General features: G+C 43.4%; 1 protein-coding gene across 3 annotated transcripts; it reads right to left on the bottom strand.

The window, feature by feature from the left end:
- Positions 1-1,494: 1,494 nt before the first annotated feature.
- Positions 1,495-26,576, bottom strand: Poglut1 (protein O-glucosyltransferase 1). 3 transcript variants are annotated; one of them, XM_027412685.2, is made up of 11 exons: positions 26,438-26,576; positions 25,695-25,988; positions 23,987-24,130; positions 21,151-21,286; positions 18,029-18,150; positions 12,870-12,929; positions 9,967-10,066; positions 8,518-8,576; positions 6,001-6,168; positions 4,337-4,393; positions 1,495-3,350 (listed from the first exon to the last, which is right to left on the bottom strand). In XM_027412685.2, exons 3-11 carry the CDS (start codon positions 24,079-24,081, stop codon positions 3,194-3,196), a joined length of 954 nt encoding a protein of 317 aa, XP_027268486.1. In that variant the 5' UTR covers positions 24,082-24,130; positions 25,695-25,988; positions 26,438-26,576; the 3' UTR covers positions 1,495-3,193. The 3 variants fall into 3 exon arrangements, with proteins under 3 accessions (XP_027268486.1, XP_027268485.1, XP_027268487.1); XM_027412684.1 differs by having other exon boundaries at positions 25,695-25,785; positions 26,438-26,522; XM_027412686.2 differs by lacking the exon at positions 26,438-26,576 and adding an exon at positions 26,070-26,294.
- Between the last annotated feature and the right edge of the window lie 944 nt (positions 26,577-27,520).

Genomic DNA, 27,520 nt, shown 5'->3' with positions numbered 1-27,520 from the left:
CTGACAGAGGAGGGCATCAGGTCGCACTATAGATGGCTGTGAGCCACCATGTGGTTGCTGGGAATTGGAACTCAGGACCTCTGGAAGAGCCATAGCCAATGCTCTTAACCGCTGAGCCATCTCTTCAGTCTCCCCGCCCCCCCCCCTTTTTGAAGTAAAACACCAAAGCAAAACCAAAATAGGTTCATCAAGGTAAAATATTCCCAGTTGGTTTGTTTAACCCTTGGCAATTACCACATATCCTCTGCAAACCCCTTCACCTACTTTCTTCTTTTCTAGTTATTTTAAAATACCATACTGGATATACAGCTCAGTGGTGCTCTACAGTCACTTCCATTGTGTACCTTGTGAACTTTAATAAGGATATATGACATAATATTTTGGGAGTTAATTGTGGGACATCTCTACAGTCCAGAAAGGCACTTTAAATGAAACCCCATCAGCACTTAATGCATTGTTGTAATTTCCTATTTGCTAATCTCTCTCAAGGACTGAAGCTGCACTTCTGGATCACCAATCAGCATTTAAAACAAAGTAGCTGTTATTATCTTTCTCCCCCAAAACAGGGTTTCTCTGTGTAGCTGTGACAGTCCTGTATCTGCCTCAAGTGATTATCTGTTGAATGAAGAATTCAGACTCCAATTCCTAGCTCTAGCTTGTCTCTGCTTGGTCCATTTTTTTTCCCCCAGGGGTGGGCACTGGGATTAAGGTCCCAAGGCTAGAAAGACCAACAAATGGATGTGCTGACTGTCTAGCTTACCTGTAGGAAAAGCTGGGTGCTCACATTTGTCTGACATTCTCGAGGTCTTGGGATTGATTCTCAGAACTTGAGCTAGAGTAATTCTGGAATCAGGGTACACTTGGATGGGGACAAGGCAGAGGACAAAATCATTTACAAATAACTCAAACACCCCCCCCTCCCCCCGTCCTGTACCCTGTAGACATAAATGATAACAGACAGATTTCACTAACTCTACAAACTGATTTTGTTCTTTTAGGTGGGAATTGAACCTGTGACAGACAAGCTCTCTACCACTTAGCTATATCACAGACCCAAAGATTCATTTGTAAAGTTGCCTTTGCTACCTAGGACCTTGGCTCACCCTTCTCTATCACATCTCTACCCAACTCTCTTCTTACTCAGTCAGCTTCCCATACTTCCCAAGCTACCAATGCTTACTTTCTTGTACTCCAGGAAGCACTCTGCATCCCTGATCTCTGATCATTCTGAAGGATCTCAAAGCAATACTGTCAACAAGGTTGTCGTGGGCAGTAATCAAAACACACTAACACATATGGCTCTTTCATCCTCAGAACCTGGGCTTGCAAACAGAATGACCACTAGTAAAGGATTTCACTCATCACTACTTGGAACCATCACTTGTACCTCAGCCTGTGTGGCTGAATACTGCTCATCAAACCCAGTAGCTTTTTTCCTTGTCAGTTTTCTCTTGGATCAGGACATTCCCTTGCCATGTTCACCAAGTACAACTCTTAGAAAACATATATCTGTTTATATTGAAAACAATAGTAACCATTGCCACAGTAGACAGAATGAACTTTTCAAGAAGCAAATGGTATCTTTTGGACTGAGCTGGTATGAGTGATAACAAAACCTTCAAAAGTGTGAGCATACAAACTATTTTCAAAAGCATACACTTTACATACAATTACATGTCATTCTCATATTGTCTACACTGAGGTACACAGATAAGTACAAAATCTGAGTAACTTTTGTTGTTTTTAAAACAAAGATACCCCTTGCTACTACTCGAAAGGGAAAGTGAGGTTCTGTATTGATCCATTTCTTACAATGCATCTCTCATCCTCTCTGCAGGCAGTAACTGAGCAATTTAAAAATAGAATTTAGTTAAGCCAAGTGAGTATATCCATTCACCCCCGACTCATCCATCCCAACAGTTCTTCAGTTAACTATTCTGTGTGAGGCACTGTGCTGGATAACAAAAACATCAAGAGCAGTGAAACATCATTCTCATCATCAATACGCTTACAGAACAAGGGAAACAGCCAAGTAACTACAACGCAATGTGATAGCACATGATACACGCACGAGCAGATTGTTAAACAGTCCCTAACAGCTAAGAATGAGGTTCAGAGAGGTGTTGCTGGAGCTGTAACTTGCAGTGAACTGTCCATATATCTTTTTCAGAAGGGGAATAAGTACTCCAATAATGATTTACACTAAAATACTTCATATGGGAGAAAAATATGAAAGCTAAATGCTCTCTAAATTACTACTTCATGATGTGTTCACATGAACATCACAGTCTCTGCAAATTGAGATGGTCCTGCTGCTACTAATTTAAGAAGGCAAAATCAGAGGTGTGCAAAAGGTGAGTTAAAGTTTATGAGACAGGACTTCATGTAGCCAGTAGTTCAAGGCTATCCTTGAACTCTTGTAGCTGAGGGTGGTCATGAACTCATCCTTCTGTTTCTACTTCAGAAGAAGTGCTAGTATTACAGGGACATCTCTCTCTCTCTCTCTCTCTCTCTCTCTCTCTCTCTCTCTCAAGACTGCTTTCTAATGTATTAACGAATTTCTCAGGCATGAAGGCACAAAACAGGCACTTGAAATCCAACTGCGAAAATAACTCAGGCAATTGAGGCATTATAGGAACCTCCTGAGTGCCAAAGAATTTATCCTTCTACAAAAGAGAACACCAACAGCACTGCATGGCACAGCCACTGCTTCCTTAGACTCTTCAGGACATGACCATTGCAGTACTTTCACAAACCCCACAGGATTTCTACACTAAAATTAAGTAATAGACATCAAGCCTAGAATAACTTCAGAGTTGCAGATATGAATTGTACCAAATGATGGATGATGATCTGCTCCAAATAATAGGACAAAGGGCATCTTCACATGGACCCAGTCAATTTCACAGTGATGATACATGTAGATGACCTGAGGCACAAGCTGTGATTGATCATAAGAAAATGAAAGATAGGATGTAGTTCCAAATCCTTATTTCATGATTTCAAACATTCAAATAGCTGTTCATCACATACATTTTTAGGTCTTTCTCAAGAGTCCTCCCAGATACAACATGATAAGGAAAACTGAATACTAGGCTTGGCAAAGGTGTTCAAAGCATAGGTGTCACACTCATGGTATTTCACCACAGAGCATCTCAGATCCACTGCCAGGATTCCAGTCCTCTGATGATGACTACAGTTCAGTTTTCCAAAGTCTGGGAATGATCTGATCATAATCTTTCCTTCTTGTTACATTATAGGACAGGAATTTGGAGTATTCAGTCAAGAGGCTCTCCCAGTAACAGGTGATGTCATTCATGTGCAAATGGTTTATGATGAACTGGCTTCCCCTAGAGATAAGATTAACAAGAGTATATTACAGGCTTTAATAATAAGTCCACATATAGTTAGGCTACTTTATCACAAGCCTCGTTCTGAGTATTTTATTTGATTTAACTCACCAGCACCTCACAACCAACCCTGTAACTGTCATATCCATAAGCATGTATTTAGCAAGAGCACTTAACATTTGATTCTCAAAACAAGCATTATTGCCGGGTGGTGATGGTGCAAGCCTTTAATCACAGCACTTGGGAGATACTCAATGAGTTCTAGGCCATCTTGGTCTACAAAGTGAGTTCTAGGACGGTCAGGACTGTTACACAGAGAAAACCTGTCTCAAAAACAACCAACCAACCAACCAAACAAACAAAAAACCACAATCAAACAAACCAAAAAAACCCCAAGCATCATTACCAGCCAATATTCATTTTAAACACTTGTTTGTTGTTGTTTTGTCTTGGTGTGGTTTGGAGTTTTGAGACTTCTTACTCCTTCCTTCAGGCTGGCCTAGAATTCACTTCATAGCCCAGACTGTCCTGGAACTCAAAACGATCTCTTGACTCAGTCTCTCCATTGCTGGAATTATAGGTGTGAGTCACCATGTCCAGCTAAAAACATTTGTCTGAGTTCTTCAAAGACTGAAATCTAGGGCCTGGAGAGAGGGTTCAGTAGTTAAGTGTACTGCTCTTGCAAAGGGCCAGCTCATGTCCAACACTAGGGGGTCCTATGCCTCTGATCTCCTGGGCACCAGCACTGACATGCATATACCCATAAACAGACACAAATATACATACAATTTAAAAATAAATCTTCAAAAGACTGAAATCTGTTTGTATAAAACATGGAGCATTTGTGGATGTGTGTATCTGCCTTCAGCATAGCTTTAACTCTGGAGTACTTTTGTATGAAGCTGAGGTGTGGACATTATCATGTAACTCTATTTAGAAAACTTTACTACAGATGAGGCAAGAAAGGACAAATGAATAGAGCTTACCTTTTAGCAATTTCCTGAGCAATATCATCATTTGCTTTTACAAACTGCAACAGTTCCCTAAAATGACAAGAACCATGACACTGTAGAAGCTGGGGAGATGTTCAGCTGCTAATGTATTTGCCATGCAAGCACAGGGACCCGTGTTTGACACTGATACCCACATAAGAAGCCAGGCATGACGGGTTGTGCTTTTAATTCCCATGCTAGCAAAGTATTGACCAATGGATCCCTGGTGCTTGCTGGCCAGCCAGCCAATTCTAATAAGCAAGCACAAGGTTCCAGCAGGAGATTCTGTCTCAAAGAGAACAAAATGTATGGCCCCTGAAGAACAACATCTAAGGTTGACCTCTGGCCTTCATACACACACAAACACATGTGTGCCATACACAGCATGGCCTTCATACACACACACACACACACACACACACAACACACACACACACACACACACACACACACACCAGCTTTTAAAATATAGATCACATTCATTAAAACCAAGTAAAAAAAGACAACAGATAAATAGATAAATCTGTAGATATGTAGGTTGCAGATAATTTCTTTAAAGCAAAGATATTAGGGTAACTAAAGAAATAAAGATAATAGCAAAGAAAAAGACTCTATATACAAAACCAGGAGCAGTGGGACTGATGATCCCAGCACATAGGAGTTCTGTAGAAGCAAGAGGATCAGGAGCTCAAGGCCACCTCAACTATATAACAAGTTTGAAAACAGCCTAAGTTACATAAAACCGTATCTCAAAAAAGACAAAAGATGGAAAAAACTACAGGTTAAAGTCAGATTGTCACCTGTCACTATCATCAATTATACTATGTTCTAGTACATAAATTTGAGATATACTTTTGAAAAAACAAAAATGTACAACAATAATAATAAACCAAGTATGAAAAATAATTTCTGGGGCCAAAAAAATGGCTCAGGAGGTGGCAGCAACAGCGTGACAAGCCAAGTCTCCCCTGGAAACTCATGTGAAAAGCAGGATGTGGTGGCAATCTTCTGTTGTCTTAGTAGGAGACAGGCATAGGAAAATCACCAGGAAGCCCGAAGGCCAGCAAACTTGGAGGGCGCAGCACAGCTGTAGAAACAGGAGACCCTGCCTCAGCCAGGCGGAGGGCAAGGTCAGACTCCTGGAAGATGTGCTCTGACCACCACATACGTGCAGTGACAAGTGCATATGCTCTTTCACAAGTGTTTCTCCCCCCCAACACACACACACACACACACACACACACACACACACACACACACACACACACACACACACACACCTACCTTTAATTTCTACCTCGTTCCAGCCAGGAGGGAACTGGTTCACAGTTCTGGCCCTTCTCCACATCCACACCTCTTTTTGTCTCCTCCCACCATGAAAGACTCTGCCAGGGCTTCACTAAATAACAATATAACAAGGCCAAATCTATCTGCAGTTGCTGAAAGGTCAAAGCCTTTCCTTCATCTAACATTGTGTTAGAAACAGCACTGTAAATTAAAGTGCTTCAAATTCAATCCCAATTATAACACATGCCAGTACACATGTGTACAGGGGAAAAGTTCCCACTGAAAATGAAATCATCTGAGAAAACACCTGGCGTAGCTGCACTTCGGAGAGCATGGTCATATGACACTGTAAGTTGGGACTAAGAGCTTACTGGACATTGGAGAGGTCTGTTTTGACTGGGATGTAGTGAACCCATGGCTTTAACTGTGGGTAGAAGAATTCCACCCACTCATCACCAACATGGAAGACCAGCGAACCACACAGGAAGAGATGCTTGAAACGGAAACTTGCAGCTACACCTCGAAAATTAAACAGATACCTGAAAAAGAGAAGAAAGCACACTTCATTTTCTACAGATGCTGCCATAAATGGGAACCCCCTGCCCTACCCCCACTGCTCCCCCGCCCCATTCCCTCACTCCTGCCTCTGCTTTTGATTTCCCTCCTTTTGTCATTTTTCCTATATTTACTTACTTACTTACTTATTTATTTTTGAGAAAGAGTACATCCAGTTGGTTGTCAACCTGACACCAACTAGGGTCACTTAGGAAGGTCTCTATTCAGAAAATTCCTCTATCAGTTTACCTATAGGCAAGTCTGTAGGGGCATTTCCTTGATTAATGATTGACATGGGAAAGCCCAGCTTACTGGGGGTGATGCCACCCCTGGGCTGGTTGTCCTGCGTCATACAAGGAAGCAGGCCTGGGGGAACAAGCCAATAAAGCAGCACTCCTCCATGGCCTCTGCTTCAGTACCTGGCTCCAGGTTTCTGCCTTGAGTTTCTGCCCTGAATTCCCTGGATGATGGACTACAGGCTAGAAATTGAAATAAAGCCATTCTCTCCAAATGGTTTTTGGTCATGGTATTTTATTACAGTAATAGAAACCCTAACTATAACATGATCTCACACTTTACCTTGGGCTGGCCTTAGACTCATAGAAATCCTCCTGCCTCATCCTCCCAAGTGCTGAGACTGTAGGTATTGAGCCACCATGCCCTATTCTCAGTCTTCAAAAACACATCAGTATGTATCTGTGGAGTTTCCATAATTCCTTGCTTTTCCTCAGTAGGAGCTGCAGGTTGTTGTTCCAGGAATGTCAGGTAAACAAAAGAAATAATTTCTCCAGAAACAGTTATCTGGGACCAAAAACTATGTGCTGGGTAGAAAACAGATAGGATCAGAAAGAAATAATAGTTTTGTTTTGTTTTGTCTGAATATAATATGTTTGAAATAATAATGACATACATTAAAAACTAAAAGTAATAAAACTGGGCTATAATGATGACTTAGCATGTGCTTGCCACCAAGCCTGAGGTCCTACATTGAATTTCTAAAGCCTGGAGGGGGAAGGAGAGAACCGACCCTACTGAGTTGTAGTATGACCCCCACATGAATACAATGGCATACATGTACCCACACACAATAAATATATGCAAAAATATATTTTGAAAAGAGTAAAAAACCCCACAGTGGGCATGGTGGAACACACCTATAATCCCAGCATTTTGAGAGGTAGAGACAGGAGGAGCAGGAGTTCAAGTTCATCCCCAGCTACATACAGAGTTTTATATACACAGTAAGTCAGGCTCCCAAATCTTTTTGTTTCCCCTCATGCAGTCCATCAGGTCAAAGACAGGCCCTTTTCCTAGATACCACCCTCTTCTTCCAAAGTACAGGAAGACAAGTCTAAACTAATCAATCCTCAAAGAGATGCTCCCCCGAAAAAGCTCTCTAAGAAAAGGCCGTTTTCTTCTCAGCATTTCTCATATATGTAGCTGTCTCTAACAGGAGCACCTACCCTACAGCTTCCACCGGGTATAACCATTGTCCTTACTCCCAAGTCCCATCCCAACCCTCCCCCAAGCCTCAGTTAACCTATTTAGCTCATTCTTTTTTTTTTTTTTTTTTTTGGTTTTGGTTTTTCGAGACAGGGGTTTCTCTGTATTGCTTCAGAGGTTGTCCTGGAACTCTCTCTGTAGACCAGGCTGGCCTCGAACTCACAGAGATCCGCCTGCCTCTGCCTCCCAAGTGCTGGGATTAAAGGCATGCGCCCCAACACCCCGCTATGTTTAGCTCATTCTTTTTTTTTTTTTTTAAGATTTATTTATTTATTTGTTATGTATACAGTGTTCTGCCTGCATGTATCCCTGCAGTCCAGAAGAGGGCACAAACTACATTACAAATGGTTGGGAGCCACCATGTGGTTGCTGGGAATTGAATTCAGGACCTCTGGGAGAACTGACATTGCTCTTAACCCCCGAGCCATCTCTCCAGCCCCCATTTTAGCTCATTCTTAATACGGGAATTTCATTATGATGCTTGTCTGTTTGTTACAATGATGGGGATGAACTAGAGCCTTTATTATGCTGAGCAAGCACATGCTCCAATACCAAGCTGTATCTGAAGCTCCTGATTATAACATTTATTACTGTGACAAATATGTAATCTAACCATTGGGAGAAGTGCTGTGCAGAGAGGTGATCCTGCCACTTTAATTAATGGTAATTGATTAAGGAACCATGTCTCATTCTTCCCCATAGTCCTCACAGGACTCAGGTCAGTGCACTGCAGGCCTCAGTGCAAGCCACCCAAATTAACATGATACTTCAGATGGAGGTCTCCAAAGTATTTGGAAAGCAATCCAGACATAAGTAACTGGAAGTCTTACTTGTATTTGCAGTGATCTATTAGATGAACATCCTTGGCAGCTGGCTTTCCCAAGGTATCCTGCAGGTGAAAAGGAAGTCATCACTCCTAGTAACAGCACTCAGTGGGCAGGCGCACTGTTAAAACATTTCACCAACATAACCTCACTTAAGCAACTAAATGATGAACAAAATGCCCGGGAGGCAGTATCATCTTCACTGGACCCCAGAGGAACCCAAGATTTCAAGCAGGCACTTGCTCAGTGTCATGTAATCTTAATAGCAGCAATAGTTTGACTCGGGTATGTTTAGTTTTAGAGTCTGAAGTCAGGCTAGTTTCCTTTTAACTGAGAGGTCATGGTGTATCACCCACCTCACTCTGTGTGAACTCCACACACACACAGAAGGTCACAAGTGCTGGCTTATGGGGCTCATGGTTGTAACTCACAGAGACCTATGAGGCTCTATAACAAGCTTGTTGGGCCTATTATTTAAAGATAAGTATTAAGCTACTGTTAACATTTCACTAGGTGGCATGGCATTTCTCACAAAAGCCCAGATCTCTGGCCTGGCTTGCCAGCTCATGCCATGCCTGTAATCCCAATGGAGGATTTTACTGTTGAAGAAAAGGTGGAAGCAGTAGGATCAGGAGCTCAAGATCACCCTCAGTTACATTGAAACTTAAGGCCAGCTTAGGCTACTGAAGACCCTGTCTCAAAATCAATCAATCAGTCATAAGCTCTCAGGTTATACTCTATAGTCACTGAGAGGCATTCATTTAAACCAGGGATTGCTGAACTATAGCCCATAGACCAAATCCAACCCACCATGTGGTGGTATAGAAGTCATTCCTAGATATTTCCACATTTTCAAGTGACTGGGGGGAAAAGGGAAAGAAATATGTTTTTGATATGTAAAAAATTACATGAAATGCAGGTGTAGTGGCATACAACTTCAATCCCAGCATTTGAGAGACAGAGAGAGGCAAGTGGATCTCTATGAGTTCAAGGCCAGCCTGGTCTACAGTGAGTTTCAGAACAGCCAGAGCTAAGTAGTGCCCCCCTGCTTCAAAAGCAAAAACAAACAGAAAAAAAAAAAAAAAAAAAAAAAAAAGGAAAAGCATGAAACTCAAATAACAACTGGGAAATAGCCATGCTGTGAGAGCTGCTGCTACTTTCACCCTGCTACAGTAGGACAGGCAGTAATGACCTGGGAAGACCCACATTTCCTATGTGGCCTCTCAGGAGAAGCTCACAAACTCTCAACTCTTCATTCAGAGTCACTGAAACACTCAGCATAGTAGCGTGAGAAAAATCTGGAAAACAGCAATTTACATATATGCTAATACAGATGCACAGTACTTGCTCCACCTTCGTCTCACCACTCAGGAAACCTAATCTCAAATTCTACCCAGCTGGCAATGTTCTTAGAGTCGTCACTGCCATGGTTCTATTCAGATGGTGGCTGATTACTTTCATAGATTTCCAGGCCTGGTTTTTGGTGTACTCTGCATCAACGAGCTTGGGATTTTTCCGAGACAGAAGAATGAGAGGATCTCTTTCTGGGCTTGTCCTACAGAGAAAATACAGAACATTTATCTATGTGGCCTACAATGTAACATTCCCAATCCCTAAAAGATGAGTAGTACTGGCCACTGTGGTGGCTGTTGGCACAGATGAGATAGTTCACTGGGTCTGGTACAGTAAAGGAAGGGTATCTTGGGTAGTGCAGCATTTTGGTGGTTCAGGCTATACCCCCACTTTACCCATCAAAGAGGGAAGTAGTGAGCCTTTCTTTACTTACATCTAGTTTTACTGTTTTGAAACAGGATCTCATGTAGCCCAGGCTACCCTCCAACTCACTGTATAGCCAGATGTGGCCTTGAACTCCTGATCCTCATTGGTAATCTCTCAGGCACTGGGATTTTAAGTATGTGCCACCACATCTGGCCTCTAAGAATATGATTGTACTGACTAGTTTTATCTCAACTTGTCGAAAGCTAGAGTCATCAGAGAGGAGGGAGCCTCAATTGAGAAAATGCCTCCATAAGATCTGGCTGTAAAGCATTTTCTTAATTAGTGATCAATGGGGAAGGGCCCAGCCCATTGTGGGTGGTGCCATCCCTGGGCTGGTGGTCCTGGGTTCCACAAGAAAGAAGACTGAGTAAGCCAGTAAGCAGCACCCCTCTGTGGTCTCTACTTTAGCTCCTGCCTCCAGGTTCCTATCCTATGCCAGTTTTCACCCTCACGGCTTTTGGTGATGAGCCATTATATGAAACTGTGATTGAAACAAACCCTTTCCTCCCCGAATTTCTTTTGGTCATGGTGTTTCATTACAGCAATAGTAACCCTAAGGCAATGATGCTGCTCTCTGGTCACTACAGCTACATTTCAGGGAATGCTTTTCCTTTTTGGAAAGTTCATCCAATACCTATCATCATTGCTTTCACAGCTGTGTGGCTACATAATCACCACTCACCAAAATAGCTACATGGTCTTTGTTGTGCCTCATGATAGCTATTTTTGGTTGTCAACCAAGAATATGTATTTAAATTTGACAACCAGCATAATATATAAATTTAAAACCAAGCTGGGCATAGTAGCACACACCTTTAATCTCAGTGTTCTGTTAGTTCAAGGCCAGTCTGAACTATATAGAGAACTCCAGGCCAGTCAGAGCTACAAAGTGAGAGCCTGATTCAAAATATACACAAACAAAAAAAAGACAAGATCACAGTGATTACATGCTCATAATCCTAACTACTTAGAAAGCAAGCAGGTCTCAAGTTGAAGGCCTGCCTAGGTAATATAGCAAGACCTTGCCTCAAAAAAAGAAAAAAGTGAGAATCTGATAATTAATTTGTAAAACCGCAAGTGAGGGGTAGTAGGCCCAGTTGTATTCTGAAGTTCACTGTCCAAGCCAGGGGATGAGTCAAGGATGGGTGGTACGATCTCTGATTGACAGCACACCACCCTAAAAACTACAAACTCTCCTCCTTTTATGGCCTATTTATCCATTCCACAGATACAGTCAGGTGCTGTCCTCAGCAGAACATAGCCAGGAGTTTCCATCTTCCTACCCATCTTCTTCCCTCTCCATTGCCCAGCCTCAGTGCGTGCCATTAAGCACAGGTTAGCAGCCACGTGGTCTGAGGACAAGGCAGTCAGGAGCCCTAGTGATGATCCCTGCTGAGGTAGCCATGACAAACTGAGGCACAGTGATGAGCTACTGCTAGGAAACTAGGAAACACAAGAGGAGGATTACCCACTCTGCCCCACAGATGGCCCTCTACAAATATCCACTGAGTCAGTCCGGGGACTGACTTCTTTGAATTCTAGTTTAACTGTGAACGATTTCCAAAGAGTTGATGTCCTAGTTTGCTTTCTATTGCGGTAATAACACCAATGAGCAAAAGCAACTTGGGGCGGAAAGGGTCTGATCGGCTTACATATCTGATCATGGTTGATCTTTGAGGGAATCAGGGGAAGAAACCTTGCAAAAGCAGGAACCACCATGGAAAGCCACTTCCTGGCTTGTTTCCAGCTAGGGTCACTACTTTTCTTATACTTTCCAGGACCACATAACCAGGTGAGGCATGGCACCATGGGACAGGCACTCCCACATCAATCACCACCAATCAAGAAAATGTCCGGAGCTGGAGAGATGGCTCAGCGGTTAAGAGCATGACTGATCTTCCAGAGGTCCTGAGTTCAATTCCCAGCAACCACATGATGGCTCACAACCACCTTGAATGAGATCTGGTGCCCTCTGCTGGCATGCAGGCAGAAGACTGTATACATAATAAATAAATAAAATCTTAAAAAAAAGAAAAAGAAAATGTCCCCACAAGCTTGCCTATACACCAATCTGAAGGAGGCGTTTCCTTTATTGAAATTCCCTCCTCCCAGGTGCCTCTAGTTTGGATCAAGTTGACAAAAACTAACAGGCACAACTGAATTCTTCTATAGTTCTAAGATCCTGCCAGTGCACATTTTGTTGGTGGTGGTGACAGTGGCTGTTTTGAGACTGGTCTCACCATACAGGCCCAGGTGGCCTGGAACCCGCTATCAGATTAGGACTTCATGGAAACCACTATGAGAATCAGGATGGCCTGGAACTTCACCTGTGGACCAGGTGGGTCTAGAACCCAGTACTAAAGATGAGACAGGCCTGGGGCTTGTAGCAGTCCTGCCTCTGCCTGGTGAGTGCAGGATTACAGATGTGTGCCACTGTGCCATGGACACCATTCCACACTCATTTCTTAGTTACCTTCGCTTTTCCTTTGAGCAACAGGATACATTATACCCTCAAGATTGCATGGTTTGGCCCACTGCTCGGAAGAACATCGCTATTACAGATCAGAAAATACAATCACCTTGATCCTCGGAAATATGCTGTAGAATTTTTCTTTTCCCATGGCCATTGTGCTGCTGACCTGAAAATACAGATTTCTGATTAGTTTTGGGGCTTTTCCCTAGACTATTTGTTTTAACCATTTCTGAAGATTAGTTCAGAACTTTGTACCTTTAAATAAACCTGTTTAAGTCTACCAAAACAAGCCATGAGTGAAACCGATGTTCTGAAGGGGCTTGCCAGGAATAGCTACAAATTCACGAACCCACCAACATTAACTTAAACAAAAGTGTACAGGGTCCAAATGGCATGCATAGGACCATTTAGTTTGCACAGTGAGGGTTTCCTCTCTGAGTAGAAGGCTATAAATAAAATTAGCACGTGACAAGAAATGCAAAGGAATCGAGTGAAAGGGAATTCACTTCCTAGCTTCATGTTTTGGAACTAAATCAAGGATCACCTGATGTATGTACTCTGCTATGTGAAAGGATCCTGGAATTCTTTTTTTGTTTTTGTTTTTGTTTTTCGAGACAGGGTTTGTCTGTGTAGCTTTGGAGCCTATCCTGGCACTCGATCTGGAGACCAGGCTGGCCTCGAACTCACAGAGATCTGCCTGCTCTGCCTCCCGAATGCTGGGATTAAAGGCATGAGCCACCAATGCCCGGCAGAACCTGGGATTCTTAAGGCTTCATGAAGCTCTAAAAAAGATAAAGTTGCAAGTTCCTGAAATTCAGGAATTAGTGGGCGTTGTCATGACCAACCTTCCCTGCTGCACTTTTACTTCATATCACTTTTAACTGCCCTTGCAGTAACACCCCCTAGCCCCCCCCCCCCACACACACATACATTAGTCTATGCAGCATCTTCCTCTGTGGATGGGAAAGGCTGAACTGGAGTAGATGAGGGACAGTGGGGTTGTACTACAGAAACAGAAAAACACAGGATGCTAACTTTTGAGGTCTAGGTAGACTTCAGATATACAGTGGCATGCTTCTTCAGAAGTTTGCACTCATCTGAGAGCAACGCTTGGTGTTTCCAAGGCCCTCCAACCTCTGTCCTCAGCTAACCTTTAGCCCTTTATTTTCCTTTCTTTTTACAGAAGGGCCACATGTAGGCCAGGCTGGCCTTACACTCTTGTCTCTCTTGCTCTGTCTCCCAAGTGCTGGGACACAGGTGAGTGCCACCGGTGCCTGGTTTTCGGCAGTGCTGAGAAACACCCAGGTCTCTCTGCATGCTAGAGAAGCAGTCTACCAACTGAGAAACATCTCCAGTCTTATCTTTTCCTTTCATTTGGAGACAGGATCACACTGTGTATCCTAGGCTGGGACTTCCTGTGTAGCACAGTAGCCCAGGCTGGTCTTGAACTTGCCATCTTCCTGCTTCAGCCTTGTAAGTGGTGGGATTACACCAGGTCTATGTCACCAGGGCCAGCTAGCACTTTCTTTTTGTTTTGTTTTGAGACAGGCTCTCACTACGTAGTCCTTGCTGGCCTGGAGTTGACTGCTGAATCTATCCTTTTGTGCATTGGCATTTGCCTGAACGCATGTCTGTGTGGAGTGACAGACAGTTGTGAGCTGCTGTGTAGGTGCTGGGTATTGAACCCTGGTCTTCTGGAAGAGAAGTCAGTGCTCTTAACCACTGAGCCATCTCTCCAGGCCTGGCTCAGGATATCGATAAAGCTTGTAGTGAGCCCCCGCCTCTGCTTCCTCAGTGCTAGGACTGCAGGAATCATTTGTGACAACTTTTACCTGACTTTCTAGGCGAAGGCCAGACCATTTCTCACTCTGCCAAAGCATAAGCACCATTCACTGATTGGAGGGTTTTGTCCTTCTGTATTTAGTGGGGAATGACAGATTCATTGTTTTAGATTCTGTGGTAAAACATAAAGCGTTCCAAAAGCAACTGTAATCTCCCTGCCCACAGCAACTGTGGAAGACTCCAGTGAAAACATGGTTGTTTTTTTTTTTTTTTTTTTTTTTTTTTTTGCATTTTTGAGACAGGGTTTCTCTGTGTAGCTTTGGAGCCTATCCTGGCACTCGCTCTAGAGACTAGGCTGGCCTCGAACTCACAGAGATCCGCCTGCCTCTGCCTCCCGAGTGCTGGGATTAAAGGAGTGCGCCACCAATGCCCGGCTCAGTGAAGACATCCTTAAGACTGGAGAGATGGCTCAACAGGTAAGAGTATACACTGCTCTTGCAGGGTACTGAGTTCAGTTTCCAGTACCCTCGTCCCACTACTCACAACTGTCTGTAATTTCAGCTCCAGAGATCCAACACCCTCTTCTGGCTTCTGAGGGCACTGCATTTGTGTGCATAGCCCCACACACAGAAACACACATACACATATAATTTAAATGTAAGAAACAATTTTAAAAATGATTTCCTTTCCACAGTGGTGGCACACATCTGCAAGCCCAGCACTTGGGAAATAAAAGCAGAAAGATGAATAGCTCAGTTTCATTGTCAACTGCATGGGAAATTTGAGGTCAACCTAGGCTATAAGTCTCAAAAATAAATAAAACAAAATGAACTGCTTTCTATTCATTGGCTGGGTCTTTCTCCCCTTTTCACAGTGCTAGATACTCAAGTCAGTACCTAGTACACACTAGACAAGTGTCGTATCACTAAGCCACATCTGTAGCCCTTACTGACACTGGTTCTGTTCTCTTACCTACCCATGGGATATGTGGCTATATCTGGAAATATTTCTGAGGAACTGATACTGGCATTTAGTGGGCTGAGGCAAGAGATATTAAATATCCTAGAAGGAACAGGACATCTCCTTACCACAAAGAATTACCCAGCCCAAATATCAGTATTACGAAACCTGAGCAAGCTTGCTTGATGTAACAGAAGGCAGACCACATCTATACAGCACTTCTGTTTTAACCAGTTCCCTTTGAATCTCCAGCCACACTTGTAGAGCTAACAGATTCTGGAGGAAAAGATGAATTAGATTACTGCTTTCCTTCCATCCTAGAGAAGACCTATAAAGACTGTTTCCAGAAGGTCCTTCAGTAAGCACCAATAAGCCAGGGATGGTGGCACATGCCTGGAATCCCAGCACTCAGGAGGAAAATGGCAAATTCAAGATGAGTTTGTGCTACTTAGCAAGCCTGTATGTGCAGGGCATCATCGGAGTAACACCAATACTGTATACATCATGAATGTAAAATATAGCTGGTTTAGGAAGTATAACTGGCTGGACCCTGAGAAGTCTGGAGGGATGGAGTCAGTAGGCCAAGGCATGCCTCAGTCATGAACAGGAAGGATCTGGAATATACTTGTTGTCCTTGATATTCCTAAGGGTCCACAACAACCCATCATTAGCACGAATTATCAAGCACATTCCAAGGAATTTTTAAAAGCCAGGCACAGCAGTACCTATCTATAATGCTGGTATTTGGGATGGTAAACCCCAGTGTCCAGGAGGATCAGGGGTGTGAGCCCAGCCTAAGCTGCATGTTCAAGGACAGCGTGGAATACCAAGTGAGACTTTCAACAAATTATCTACCCTCCTTTATAATAAAGTCACTTAATTTACTTTCTCTTCTTATGATAATGATGCATAGTGGAGTATGGTGGCTCATGCCTGTAATCCCAGCACTTGAGAGAGTCAAACAGGAGGATTGCTTGAGTTTGAGGCTGGCCTGGGAACTACATAACAAGTTCCAGGCCAGGATGGTATACTGAGTGAGATCCTGTGTTCAAAAAAGGAGTTAATTCTCTCTTGGGGAATATTTAAAATATGAACATTTTAGAGAAAATGGTGCTGGAGAGATGGCTCAGTGGTCAAGAGTACTTGGTGCTCTTAAAGAGAACCTGGGTTAGTTCCCAGTGCTCACATGGCAGCTCTTAGTTCCAGAGCATTTGATGTCCTCTTCTAACTAGGAAGCCCCTAGTGTGCATGTGATACATATGCAAACCACAAACAAATGAAATAAAAAATGATCTTAAAAAAACTTAAAGACTCTTAGAGCCCTTCCCTTGGAGGCACTGCTGACAATTTAGGATGAAGTCTTCTGACCTTTTTGACAGGGATTTTTAAATTTTGAGACAGGGGCTTAGGATTTTCAGGCTGTCCTCAAACTCACCACATAGTTGAGGTTAGCCTTGAACTTGTGATTCTACCTCCACTTCCCCAGGGCTGAGATTACAGGCATGAGCCACCAGGACCAGTTTATGCAGTGCTGGGTGTCAAACCCTGGGCTTCACACCTGCTAGGCAACTGTTCTACCAACTGAGCTCTATCCTTAGGCCCAACACGGATTATTATTCACACACAGAAACACACAGAACTGCTTTTGCTATGCAACATTCTCCTGACTTTAATAGTATGTGTGTACGCGTGTGCACGCATGTGCAGTCACCAGTGTGAGTATATATTGGAGCCAGAAGAAGACATGAGATGTTGGTCTTTATTTTAGTCCCTTGAGACAGGTCTTTCACTGACAGGTCTCTCACCATTTTTGCTAGGCTAGCTGGCCAGTAAGCTCCCAGGATCCATCTGTCTCTGACCCCAAGAACACTGGGGTTACAGGTGCATACAACTATTGGTATATGGATGTCTTTATTCAGATAAACACAAGCTGGAGAGAGTACCCTCAGGCAGCAGGCTAGGGAGCCCAGAAAAGAGACCATTCCCACGTCTGTCCTTTCCTTAAGAATTCCCCACGAGTCATCTTTAACCTCCCCTGACCATGCCCTCGCGGGCATAGCCAAGCACACCTGTAGCGGTTCCTAGGAGGTGGGGCTACAGTGTCTCCCTATAATTCCCCTTTTAGTCTAAAAGAGGATTAAAACTTAATAGTGTAAAACATCCAAAATTAACAATCATAAAGGTGAAATACAAGAAGATACAATAATCTGCTATTGCACATCCTAACTATGTCTATTCCGGCTAAGCCCTAAAGTCATGTGGAAAGGGTGTCCAACTTGAACATCTCCTTGTCTCCCTATATACAACCGTGCCTGAATTTTATATGGATGCTCCGTATCCAGGCTCACATCCTCACTGCACAGCTAGCACTCTTACCAACTGAGCCATCTCCCCAGCTCAGGCAGTGATCTTACATTCTTAACTATCTACTGCAGCTTACTTCAAAACAAAACAAAACAAAACAAAACAAAACAAAACAAAACTCACAGACAGGGAAAAACGAAACCGCTCCAAAGAACCTACCTTAGCAGATCTTCTCTGAAGAGGTCCCACCGTCCAAGACCCGTAGGATAAAGTGGCCACACGGCAGGGCCCCCTTCCCAAAATGTCCACGCAGGATACATGATATCATGGTACTCTGACGTCTTTAACAGAAACAGAAAAGCAATCTGAGTAAGTCTTGAAAGAGAATGAGAAGCAACTGGCTGCATTCATTATATAGAACTGGGACAAAAGCCTTCATGGTGCTAGAGAAATACTGTATTGGTCTGCAAGGTCTAGGTCCCAGGTCTGGGAATACAGCTCCATGACAGAGCACTTACTATCACAGATGAAGCTCAGAGTACAATACCCAGCAACACACACAAAAATCACCTCTTATGCCTAGACTGCAGACATTTAGGCAAGAATTACCAGGGGTAAAAAGTAACACATCCACTTGATTGGGGTGGTGCATACCTTTAATCCCAGCACTCAGGAGGCAAAGAAAGGCAGGCAGATCTCTGTGAGTTCAAGGCCAGCCTGGTCTACAAAGCAAGTTCCAGGACAGACGCCAAAGTTACACAGAGAAACTATGTCTAGAAAAAAAATAACAACAAAAAAAAGTAACAGTGGGGAGTTGGGGGAGGGGAGGAAGAGGAAGAAGGGATTGACATGTGAAGCAAGCTTTTTCTAATTTGAACTAAAAAAAAAAAAAAAAAAAAAAAAAAGTAACAGATCTGCTGGGTTGGGATGGTGCACACCTTTAATCCCAGCACTTGGTGAGTTCTAAGAGACACCCATGGCTACAGAGTTGTTTTTTTTTTTTTTGAAACCCCGTGGCAAAAAAAAAAAAAAAAAAAAAAAAAAAAGTAGACCCTTTGAATCCCAGAATTTATAATCATATTAAAGGTCAAGTGTTTCAGTTCCTGAAAATTCTGGAGGGTTTTTTTTTTAGGGAGGAGAGATAATACTCCTACTTATGAATTATCAGTTCAGTCAAAGCTCAACTGCTGTTACATCCTGGTGTTTCCCGGCTTTTCCAGTTCTGAGTTATTTCCCAGGGGTATTTTGAGAGTAAGAATCAGGAAATAGCGCTGATCACAGTAGTCTGAATTCTGACTCTTCCTCTTCAATACCGTGAGTGCTCCAATGTATGCCTCAATCTCCTGGTAGTGGGGGGAATGATATCCCTAACTCTACCTGCGGGTTTATTTTCAACACAAAATCACTCACAACAGTTTAAATGTACAGTGTCTGATGGCTATTTAATAAGCATGATCTAGTGTCACTTAACATTGTGGGTGTCCCCATTGAGCTCATGGTGGCTGTTCCATAAATCCCTGGCTGTTCATTGATCAGGAGGACCAGGGCAAAACAGGAGAATGCAGGCAGTCTAATCACACACATCTTGGTGGGAGGGTTGTCTGTTGGTGCTGCTGCTACTGTTGTTTTGAGAAAGGACCTTGATGTATAACTCTGGCTGGCCTAGAACTTACTCCATAGATCAGGTTGGCCTCAAATGCAGTGGTCCTTCCATTTCCTCCTCCTTAGTGCTGACTCTGGCTCACAAATTTTTTGGTAAAAGTTTTAAACCACCTGTTCCCTCCTCATGGTCACCTCTGTTACATGGCCACTTACAAAGCCTCCAATCTAAGTTTCTTCATTGCAACTCCATGTGTACGGTGCTGTCTGACTCCTCTCAAACACTTAGAAAATACCATGTGACTCATCAAGCATCTCCAACAAAGCGGCTATTCAATAGAAACCTCACAGTTAACCAAAGCTGACTGACTACAATTCCCCCTCTGGACACTTCAGTCAGTGACTGTGAAAATAGGAGGGAAGTGACGATGAAAACAAAGGCAGTAGTGACAGTCATATTGGGACCAGACACTTTTGAGAAATCAGCAAAAACCACTTACAACACAGGAAATAGGTCTAGAGAGAAAGTACTCTGTGATAAAGAAAAAAATGGGGCAGCTGAGAGATGGCTTAGAAGATAAAGTGTTTGTCTTGAGTTCCAGTCCCCAAAGCCACAAAAAGCTGGGCTAGTGGCACACAGTAGACCCCTGGGGCTTACTTCTCTGCCAGATAGCCTAATCAATAATCTCCAGGCCAATGAGAGATCCTGACTCAAAAACAAGATAGATAGATGGCTCCTGAGGAATGATACCGATGGTAGACCTGTGGCCTCAGAGTGCATATACATACATCCATGTGCAACTATCCCCACACAAAAACAAGAAAGAAAGGGGGGGGAAAAGGAAGAAAAAATTAAGAATACTGCTTTGGCTGGGCAGTGGTGGTGCACACCTTTAATCCCAGCACTTGAGAGGCAGAGGCAGGTGGATCTCTGTGAGATCGAGGCCAGCCTGGTCTACAGAGCAAGTTCCAGGACAGCTAGAGCTGTTGCACAGAGAAACCCTGTCTGGAAAAAAACAAAAAAGAATACTGCTTTGAAGAAACCAAACCAGAGCACCTTTTCCCTTTCCCAAAGATTATGGGTCATCCTAAGTCCACTGTCTTTCAGCCTCCCCACCCTAGCTCAGAATGAAACGGCATCTGCATGAACCCAAGTACAGACAAGCTTCTTCTGTCCCAAACTGTCCAAGTCCATAGGCGTTACCCAATTACTTCATCCTCCCTAACAGAACCCAATCTCCTCCTCACTTACCTTCTTGGTTACCCTAGGCCTATCTGTACAATGCTGTTTAGGCACAAACCATGTGGAGCTACCCAGCATCTTCAATGTTTGATTTCAGCTACGACGGTTACATAACGGGATTCAGACATAGATAGGGCAGATGGCACTCAGCACTATGGCTACTGTATACATTATAGGAATGCAAGAAATATTTCTCAAGTGACAGCACGCCCTAACTAAGTCTATGCAGTTTCCTGGACTCCCGTCTGAATGCTATAGACTCCTAAGGCACCCTTCTACCTAGCCCTAGACATTAGACTTAGGCAATCTTTCATTACGTGTGGGTCTTCAATTCTATTTCATCAATCTTATGGCTCAGTGATTGTGAATTAAACCAGAACAAAGTCATTCCTGAACTTCCAGCCTCATCCTCAAATAAAGCCATCAGGCTGCCAAAGGAGATCTTTTGCTTATCTAAGAGGATCACCCCCTACCCCCATATGGCTCTTCCTGTGCTTACCTTACTGAAGGAAAAGACAGGGATGGTAGGCTCCATCCACTTAGGAACCTGAGGATAATCTCGTACATTGATTACCATTTCCATGTCTGGGAGGCGCCGAATCACTTCCAAAATAAAGTGTTCGACACCACTACACCTGTCAACCAGACAAAAACACAAAATCATCAGAGCAATGCCTGCAGGCTATAAGATAAGGAAGGACCCTAAGGTTAAAGTGAAACAAGCCAGTGCCTAGAACATCAGTCCACTGCACAGTCCCCTGGAAACAATGCTTCTACAGGGACTATGCTACTTTTTCCAAGGGGCAGTTTACCACTCTTAGCTACCATAATCCTACTTTTGCTCCCATAATCCTACCTTTGAAAAGAATATCTTTTCTACTCATATCATTCTCTAACCGTTACTGGGTCTTTCTTTCCAAAACATGGAATAGTTTAATTAGTAGAAAAAAATGTAAATTTTAATACAGAAACTGAAAGACCTTATTTTCTAGTTCTGTTCCTTGGCCTTCCTTCCCACACAAACACACTGCTATAGTTTGGATCTGGACAGTCTGGGCCTCATCTTTGCCTGAGAGGTGACGGTAAACAGTGAAGAGATAGGGTTGTTTTGGATCACAGAGGGCATGCCCTCCAAGGAGATTGTGAGCTGTTGTATTCTCTCTCTCTCTCTCCCTTCCCTGTCTCCTCATGTTTCCAACTGACAGAGGGTAAGCATAACATAACCACAGACCCAAAAGCAAGAGAGCCAACTGACCGCAGACTGAAAGTTCTGAAACCATGCACCAAGGTAAAACTTTCTCGCAAGTTTTGTTACAGCAGCAGAAAGTTACCTAAGATACTGTCTTAGTTAGGGTTTCTATTGCTGTGAAGACACCATGACCATGGCAACTCTTATAAAGAAAACATTTAATTGGGGTGGCTGGCTTACAGTTTCAGAGGTTCAGTCCTTTATCATCATGACAGGGAGAGTGGCAGCAGGCAGGCAGATATGGTGCTGGCTACATCTCGACTAGAAAGCAACAGGAAGTTGACTGACTCACTGGGCGGTATCCTAAGCATAGGAAACCTCAAAGCCTGCCCCCACAGTGACACACATCCTCCAGCAAGGCCATACCCACGCCAACAAAGCCACACCTCCTAATAGTGCCACTCCCTATGAGATTATGGAGGCCAATTACATTCAAACTACCACAGATACCATTTTTCTACCAGGATTAGGTCTTGATGAAGGAAAACCTTTCATACCCTCAACCTAAATACAGATCGTTATCAAAATAAGTATTGCCAGACAGAAATGACATTGAAACAATCATGAAGACTACCACAAGACTTTCTAACTAGACTCTCTGAGACACCTCAGAGAATTTATTTTTCTGAAAGAACAGGAAAATGATAGGCTTGTTTCTGCCCTATCATTTGAGGTCCTAACCTCTAGGATCTGACAGATCTAGCTAGCAGCTGACAGAATGATCAGAACTTTCTGGTAACATGGCTGGCCTGGAACTTACCATGTAGACCATCTGGCCTCAAACTTTTGGCAATCTTCCTTCCTCTGCCTCCCAAGACCCAAGATTTCAGCCACCATGCCAGGCTAATAAAACAGTTTTACATACAAGGAGATAACTACCAAATAAATATTATTTACTTGTTATATTTAAAAACAGTATTTCTTTATTACTACAATTATAATTATTAAATATTATTTATAAATATTACATGCAAGGAGATAACCACCAAATAAAATCAATGGTTCATAAATATATTTAACTGTATTAGTAGTAAGGAAGTATCAATGAAACTACACAACATTTAACAATCTGATTGGCAAAGATTCTAAAAGCCTAATACACAGAGGTTTTACTTAAGAGTGTGTGAGCCAGACATGGTGGCACATAGTATTCTAGTACCATGAAGGCAGAAACAGGTGGAACTCTGAGTTCAAGGCCAGCCTGATCTATGTAGCAAATTCCAGGCCAACCAGAGCAACATAATGAAACATTGTATCAAATAAATTAGTAAATTAGTTAATTAAAATATCTTTAAAAAGCATGGAAAACAGCTGGGTGGTGGCACAGGCCTTTAATCCCAGCACTTGGGAAGCAGAGGCAGGAGGATCCCTGGGTTCCAGGTCAGCCTGGTCTACAGAGCAAGTTCCAGGATAGGATCCAAATCAATACAGAGAAACCCTGTCTAGAAAAACCAAAATAAATAAATTCATTACTTAGCCTAGCTATTCTGGGAATTTAGCCTACAAACACACATGCCCATGACCAGTGTGCTCAAAGGAATTTGCCTAAGAATGTTCATTATAGCAATGCTCGTGTTAGTCAAATTTTGTAGGGGTGTTGTAAGGAATAATTTAAATATTCAGAGATAGAAGACTAAATGAAGCAATCCATACAATGAGTTATTACTATGGAGCCACGTACTTACATAGCAGCCACATACCTGCATAGTAATACTTGGCTAAAAACATATACTGGTTAAATCTCTCTACTTCACTTCCTCCTGTAGCCCACATTACCCTACCAGGTTTCATTAGTCTGTTCCTCATAGCTTACGGAACCAGGTCAAAAAATAAATAAATAAATAAATAAAAGAGGACAGAGCCAAAGCACAAAATAGCTGGTAATTGCAAAAAAAAAAAAAAAAAAAAAAAAAAAAAAAAAAAAAAAAACAGAAAAAAAAAAAATCCCAGGCAAGGTGAAATTATGTACACTTCCTGAAATATAAGGAAAGATTCACTTGTTAATCCTGTAAGTTGGCTGGCATCTAGGAAATACTATCAAGTCAGCCTATATGTAGCATCGTTAGAAGATACATCTTCCTCTTACCTGGAAGGAAACATGCAGTCATCTTCCCGGAATAATCTCTTCTTAATGATCTGGTAGTGGGTTCCTAGCTTCCGTCTGACCACCTCGGCCATCATCTTCCTGGAAATACCACCTCGGAAAGGAGTGAGGTCCTCTTCTATGACGCTGTGAAAGAATGGAGATCATCGTGGAAAGCAGGCCAAGAGATTGGTGCCATTCCATCTATTATTCCAAGTGCATTTTCTTCAGAGAATATACTAAACGTGTTTAGAGAACCCACTAAGCAGGGGGAAGGTAGTGGATAGGAATGAGCAACTCTTCTATAAAATCAAACTCAGAACCTGGGGAAGATGGCTCAGTAGGTAAGAGGGCTTGCAGAAGGACCTAAATTCACATCCCCAGCACCAGAGTACATAAACAGCAGTAACCCTAGCCCCGTGGAGGGTAGAGAGGCTTGCTGGCTGCCAGGTTCAGTGAAAGATGCAGACTTAACAGACTAAGGCAGAGTGACACCTGAAAGAAACGTACCTAAGCATACACACACACACACACACACACACACACTCTCTCTCTCTCTCTCTCTCTCTCTCTTTCTCTCTCTCTCTCTCTCTCTCTCTCACACACACACACACACACACACACACACACACTCACACTCAAACATGCTGTGGATGTAGTTCAATTGGAGAGTGCTTGCTTAGCATGGGCAAGGCCCTGGGTCTGATCTCCAGCACCACAAAAGCAAAATGTCAAACACAGCAAAGCCACAGGAAGAACAAGCTTGTTTCTTCTTCCTCCCTCCATCAGACTTGTCCCTTCCTTAGATGACCTGTACTCCTCCTTACTACTCATGCCACACCCATGTCCTCAGTTTGCAGATGGTCCTATTTTTCTATATATTAAAGGTAAGGTTCATGCTCCCCAGTATAGGCTGCAGTAACCAGGAAATACATTACTTTATATCTCTTTTCAAGTTTGGTACAAAGTAAGTTTCAGTAAGTATCATTCGCATTGGGCGAATTTTTGAGTAATCAGATAAGAAGATGAAGAACTATGACTCCTGTTTATCTGATGAACTTTCAGAGGAGTTACATGGTGGGCCATATGGGGTAGTCCGTGGGAGACGTGAGTTAGAACTCCGGCCTGCTTCCAATGTACTTATCTTTCTACCATACTAGACCCAGCCCAAATGTGCACACCTTAAAGATAAAAACCAAGAGGAAATACTGATTAGATGCTCATTCCTTCAACATGCACTTGCAGACGGCCAGAACCACAGACAACAGAAGACATAGGCTCTGGCCATGTCCATGGGAGAAACAGAAAAGTGCATCTGCTCCAGGCGTTGGTGGCGCACGCATGCCTTTAATCCCAGCACTCGGGAGGCAGAGGAAGGCAGATCTCTGTGAGTTCGAGACCAGCCTGGTCTACAAGAGCTAGTTCCAGGACAGACTCCAAAGCCACAGAGAAACCCTGTCTCGAAAACAAAACAAAACAAAACAAAACAAAAAAAAAGTGCATCTGCTAAATCCCATAGGGAGTAGAAACCATGTGGCGAATACTGTGCCTCTCCCTTCACATTTTCATACCGTCTATGAGCCACCTAAGGTACTCCTGCTCTCAAGACATGCTTACATCACTGGTAACTGCCATCAAGATCTCTCAAGGGACTTTGGGAAAGGTCCCTAGGACAAGAATCCAGCTCTCAGGGACACATCAAGGAACTCACCCGCGATAACAGCTGCAGTTTCGACTTGAACATGGTTCATAATTCTCCAAAGCCCTGTTAATTTGGTCAATAAATACTTTCCATTTTGAGCCTTCAAAAAGTGAAGGAAATGAGAATTAACAAAATACCCTTGGCATTCGTATTTGTACACAGCAGGCAGAAGCAACAGAAGACCAACACTTGCAGAAATCCCCTTCCTTTCCCAGTAGTGGAAACGAAATGCCAAGAAGGATTCTTTGTGTAACTTGTCGGGGCTTGAGTCAAGTCTGCTCCTCTACCTGGGCCATCAGGTATCTAAGAAATTGGAAAAGTCAAAAGCTTAATGTTCGGCCTTAAACGGCTATGGATGCAGTGGATTTCGACACGGATTCTCACCTAATCAAATTGAGCCCCATCGAGAGAACCAATGCAGAGTCTTGGACATAACCCTCCCTCATCAGTTCTGTCAAAACAGCTAGTCAGCTAGGAGTTTCCCGCTCATAAGGTATTCTAGGGAAGCGTAGAACAGTCTTCTCCGAAAAACAGGACGTCCCTCTCTCCCTACCAGCCCCATCTCCGGAAGATGGGGGTCCAGGGCTAGAAGCAGAGGCCCAGACACTTCTGCTCGCCCCCGCCCACTGCCGGCCGCCCAACTCGCGCTGCAGCCACACAGCATCCTCCGCGCGCCAGGGCCCTAGCAAGCGCCTCGGGATCAGGGTGCACCCCGAGCCGCAGCGGCAGGCTCGGCCCTGCCCGGAGCCCACCTGACTCCTTCTGGCGGCCCTGCACCGAGAACAGGAGCAGCAATAGCATCCATGGAGCAAGCCAACAGCCGGCCCGCCGCTCCATCACCTAGCAGACCACTGCAGATTCCGGCCCGGACGCCGGCGGAAGCGCTGCCCCGCACAAGGATGGCCGCGGACGCCACAGCACGTGGGAGCTGCCCCGCACAAAGATGGCTGCCCAGCCCCCCCCCCCCCGCTGTCCCACACGCCCCCGCCCCCACCCCGCAGACTTGCGAAATGACGCACCTGAAAGCTGGTTGCGATGGCACCTCTAATAATGATCATTTCTTCCGTTCTGTGACAAACTGAAAGTCAGAGGTGGTACATTTTTTGCTACAGTTACACACAGAGTCTCTAGGCTAGGTCATTCCAGAACACCAAACTATTTATTTATTATTTATTTAACATATGAATGGATGCATACTGTTAGGCTACAAAGGGTTGCAAATAGGTTAGCACAGGTCACTTTGTAATAGGAATTTATAGCAATTACAACACAAATCGGCGGTGGTAAATAAGATTTATAGTAAGCCCTTGTTTTGTACTGAGGCCTGTGGTAGGCTCCAAAAGACCATACCAAACTGAAATATCAATAACCAAGTTGAACATTTAAGTTATATATTTTATCATTAACTTTTTTTTTTCTTGAGATAGTATTACTATATAGCTAAGGCTGATCTCTAAGCTAAGGCTGATCTCTTACCTCAGCTTCCAAAGTTTGTAGGTTCATGCCACCAGATCTTGCCAAATGCAAAACTGCTTGTCAAATGGATTAGTGCCTTTATAAACAAACAACAAACCAGGAGAGTCACAGCAACCAGTCATAAAAAGGATCATACTGGAGACCTGGCCCAGTAGCCAAGAGCACACACTGCACTTTGCAGAGGACCTGAGTTGAATTTTCAATACCAATGTCCCATGACTCACAACTGTGTGTAGTTCCCCAAGTTTCAAGGGGATCTAGCCACTAGCCTCTGGGCAGGACAGGGCACCTGAACTCAGGTGTACATAACCACACTCAGACATATATGTATAAAAATAATGAAAATAAATCCTTTATAA

This window comes from Cricetulus griseus, chromosome 4 (genome assembly GCF_003668045.3).
Source record: "Cricetulus griseus strain 17A/GY chromosome 4, alternate assembly CriGri-PICRH-1.0, whole genome shotgun sequence".
NCBI classification, from domain to species: Eukaryota; Metazoa; Chordata; class Mammalia; order Rodentia; family Cricetidae; genus Cricetulus; species Cricetulus griseus.
The sequence above is the reverse complement of the archived record's forward strand: the minus strand, read 5'-3'. Positions and strand labels throughout refer to the sequence as shown.

What these genes read in the sequence shown, in the direction of transcription:
- Poglut1 (XM_027412684.1), bottom strand. Translation starts at nt 26,522, where the DNA reads ATGGAGCGGCGGGCCGGCTGTTGGCTTGCTCCATGGATGCTATTGCTG. An exon ending in ATAGATCACTGCAAATACAA is followed by an intron (nt 6,169 to 8,517) that starts GTAAGACTTCCA and finishes TCTCTTTTTCAG; the next exon opens with GTATCTGTTTAATTTTCGAG. An exon ending in GCTCAGGAAATTGCTAAAAG is followed by an intron (nt 3,351 to 4,336) that starts GTAAGCTCTATT and finishes TCTTATCTCTAG; the next exon opens with GGGAAGCCAGTTCATCATAA.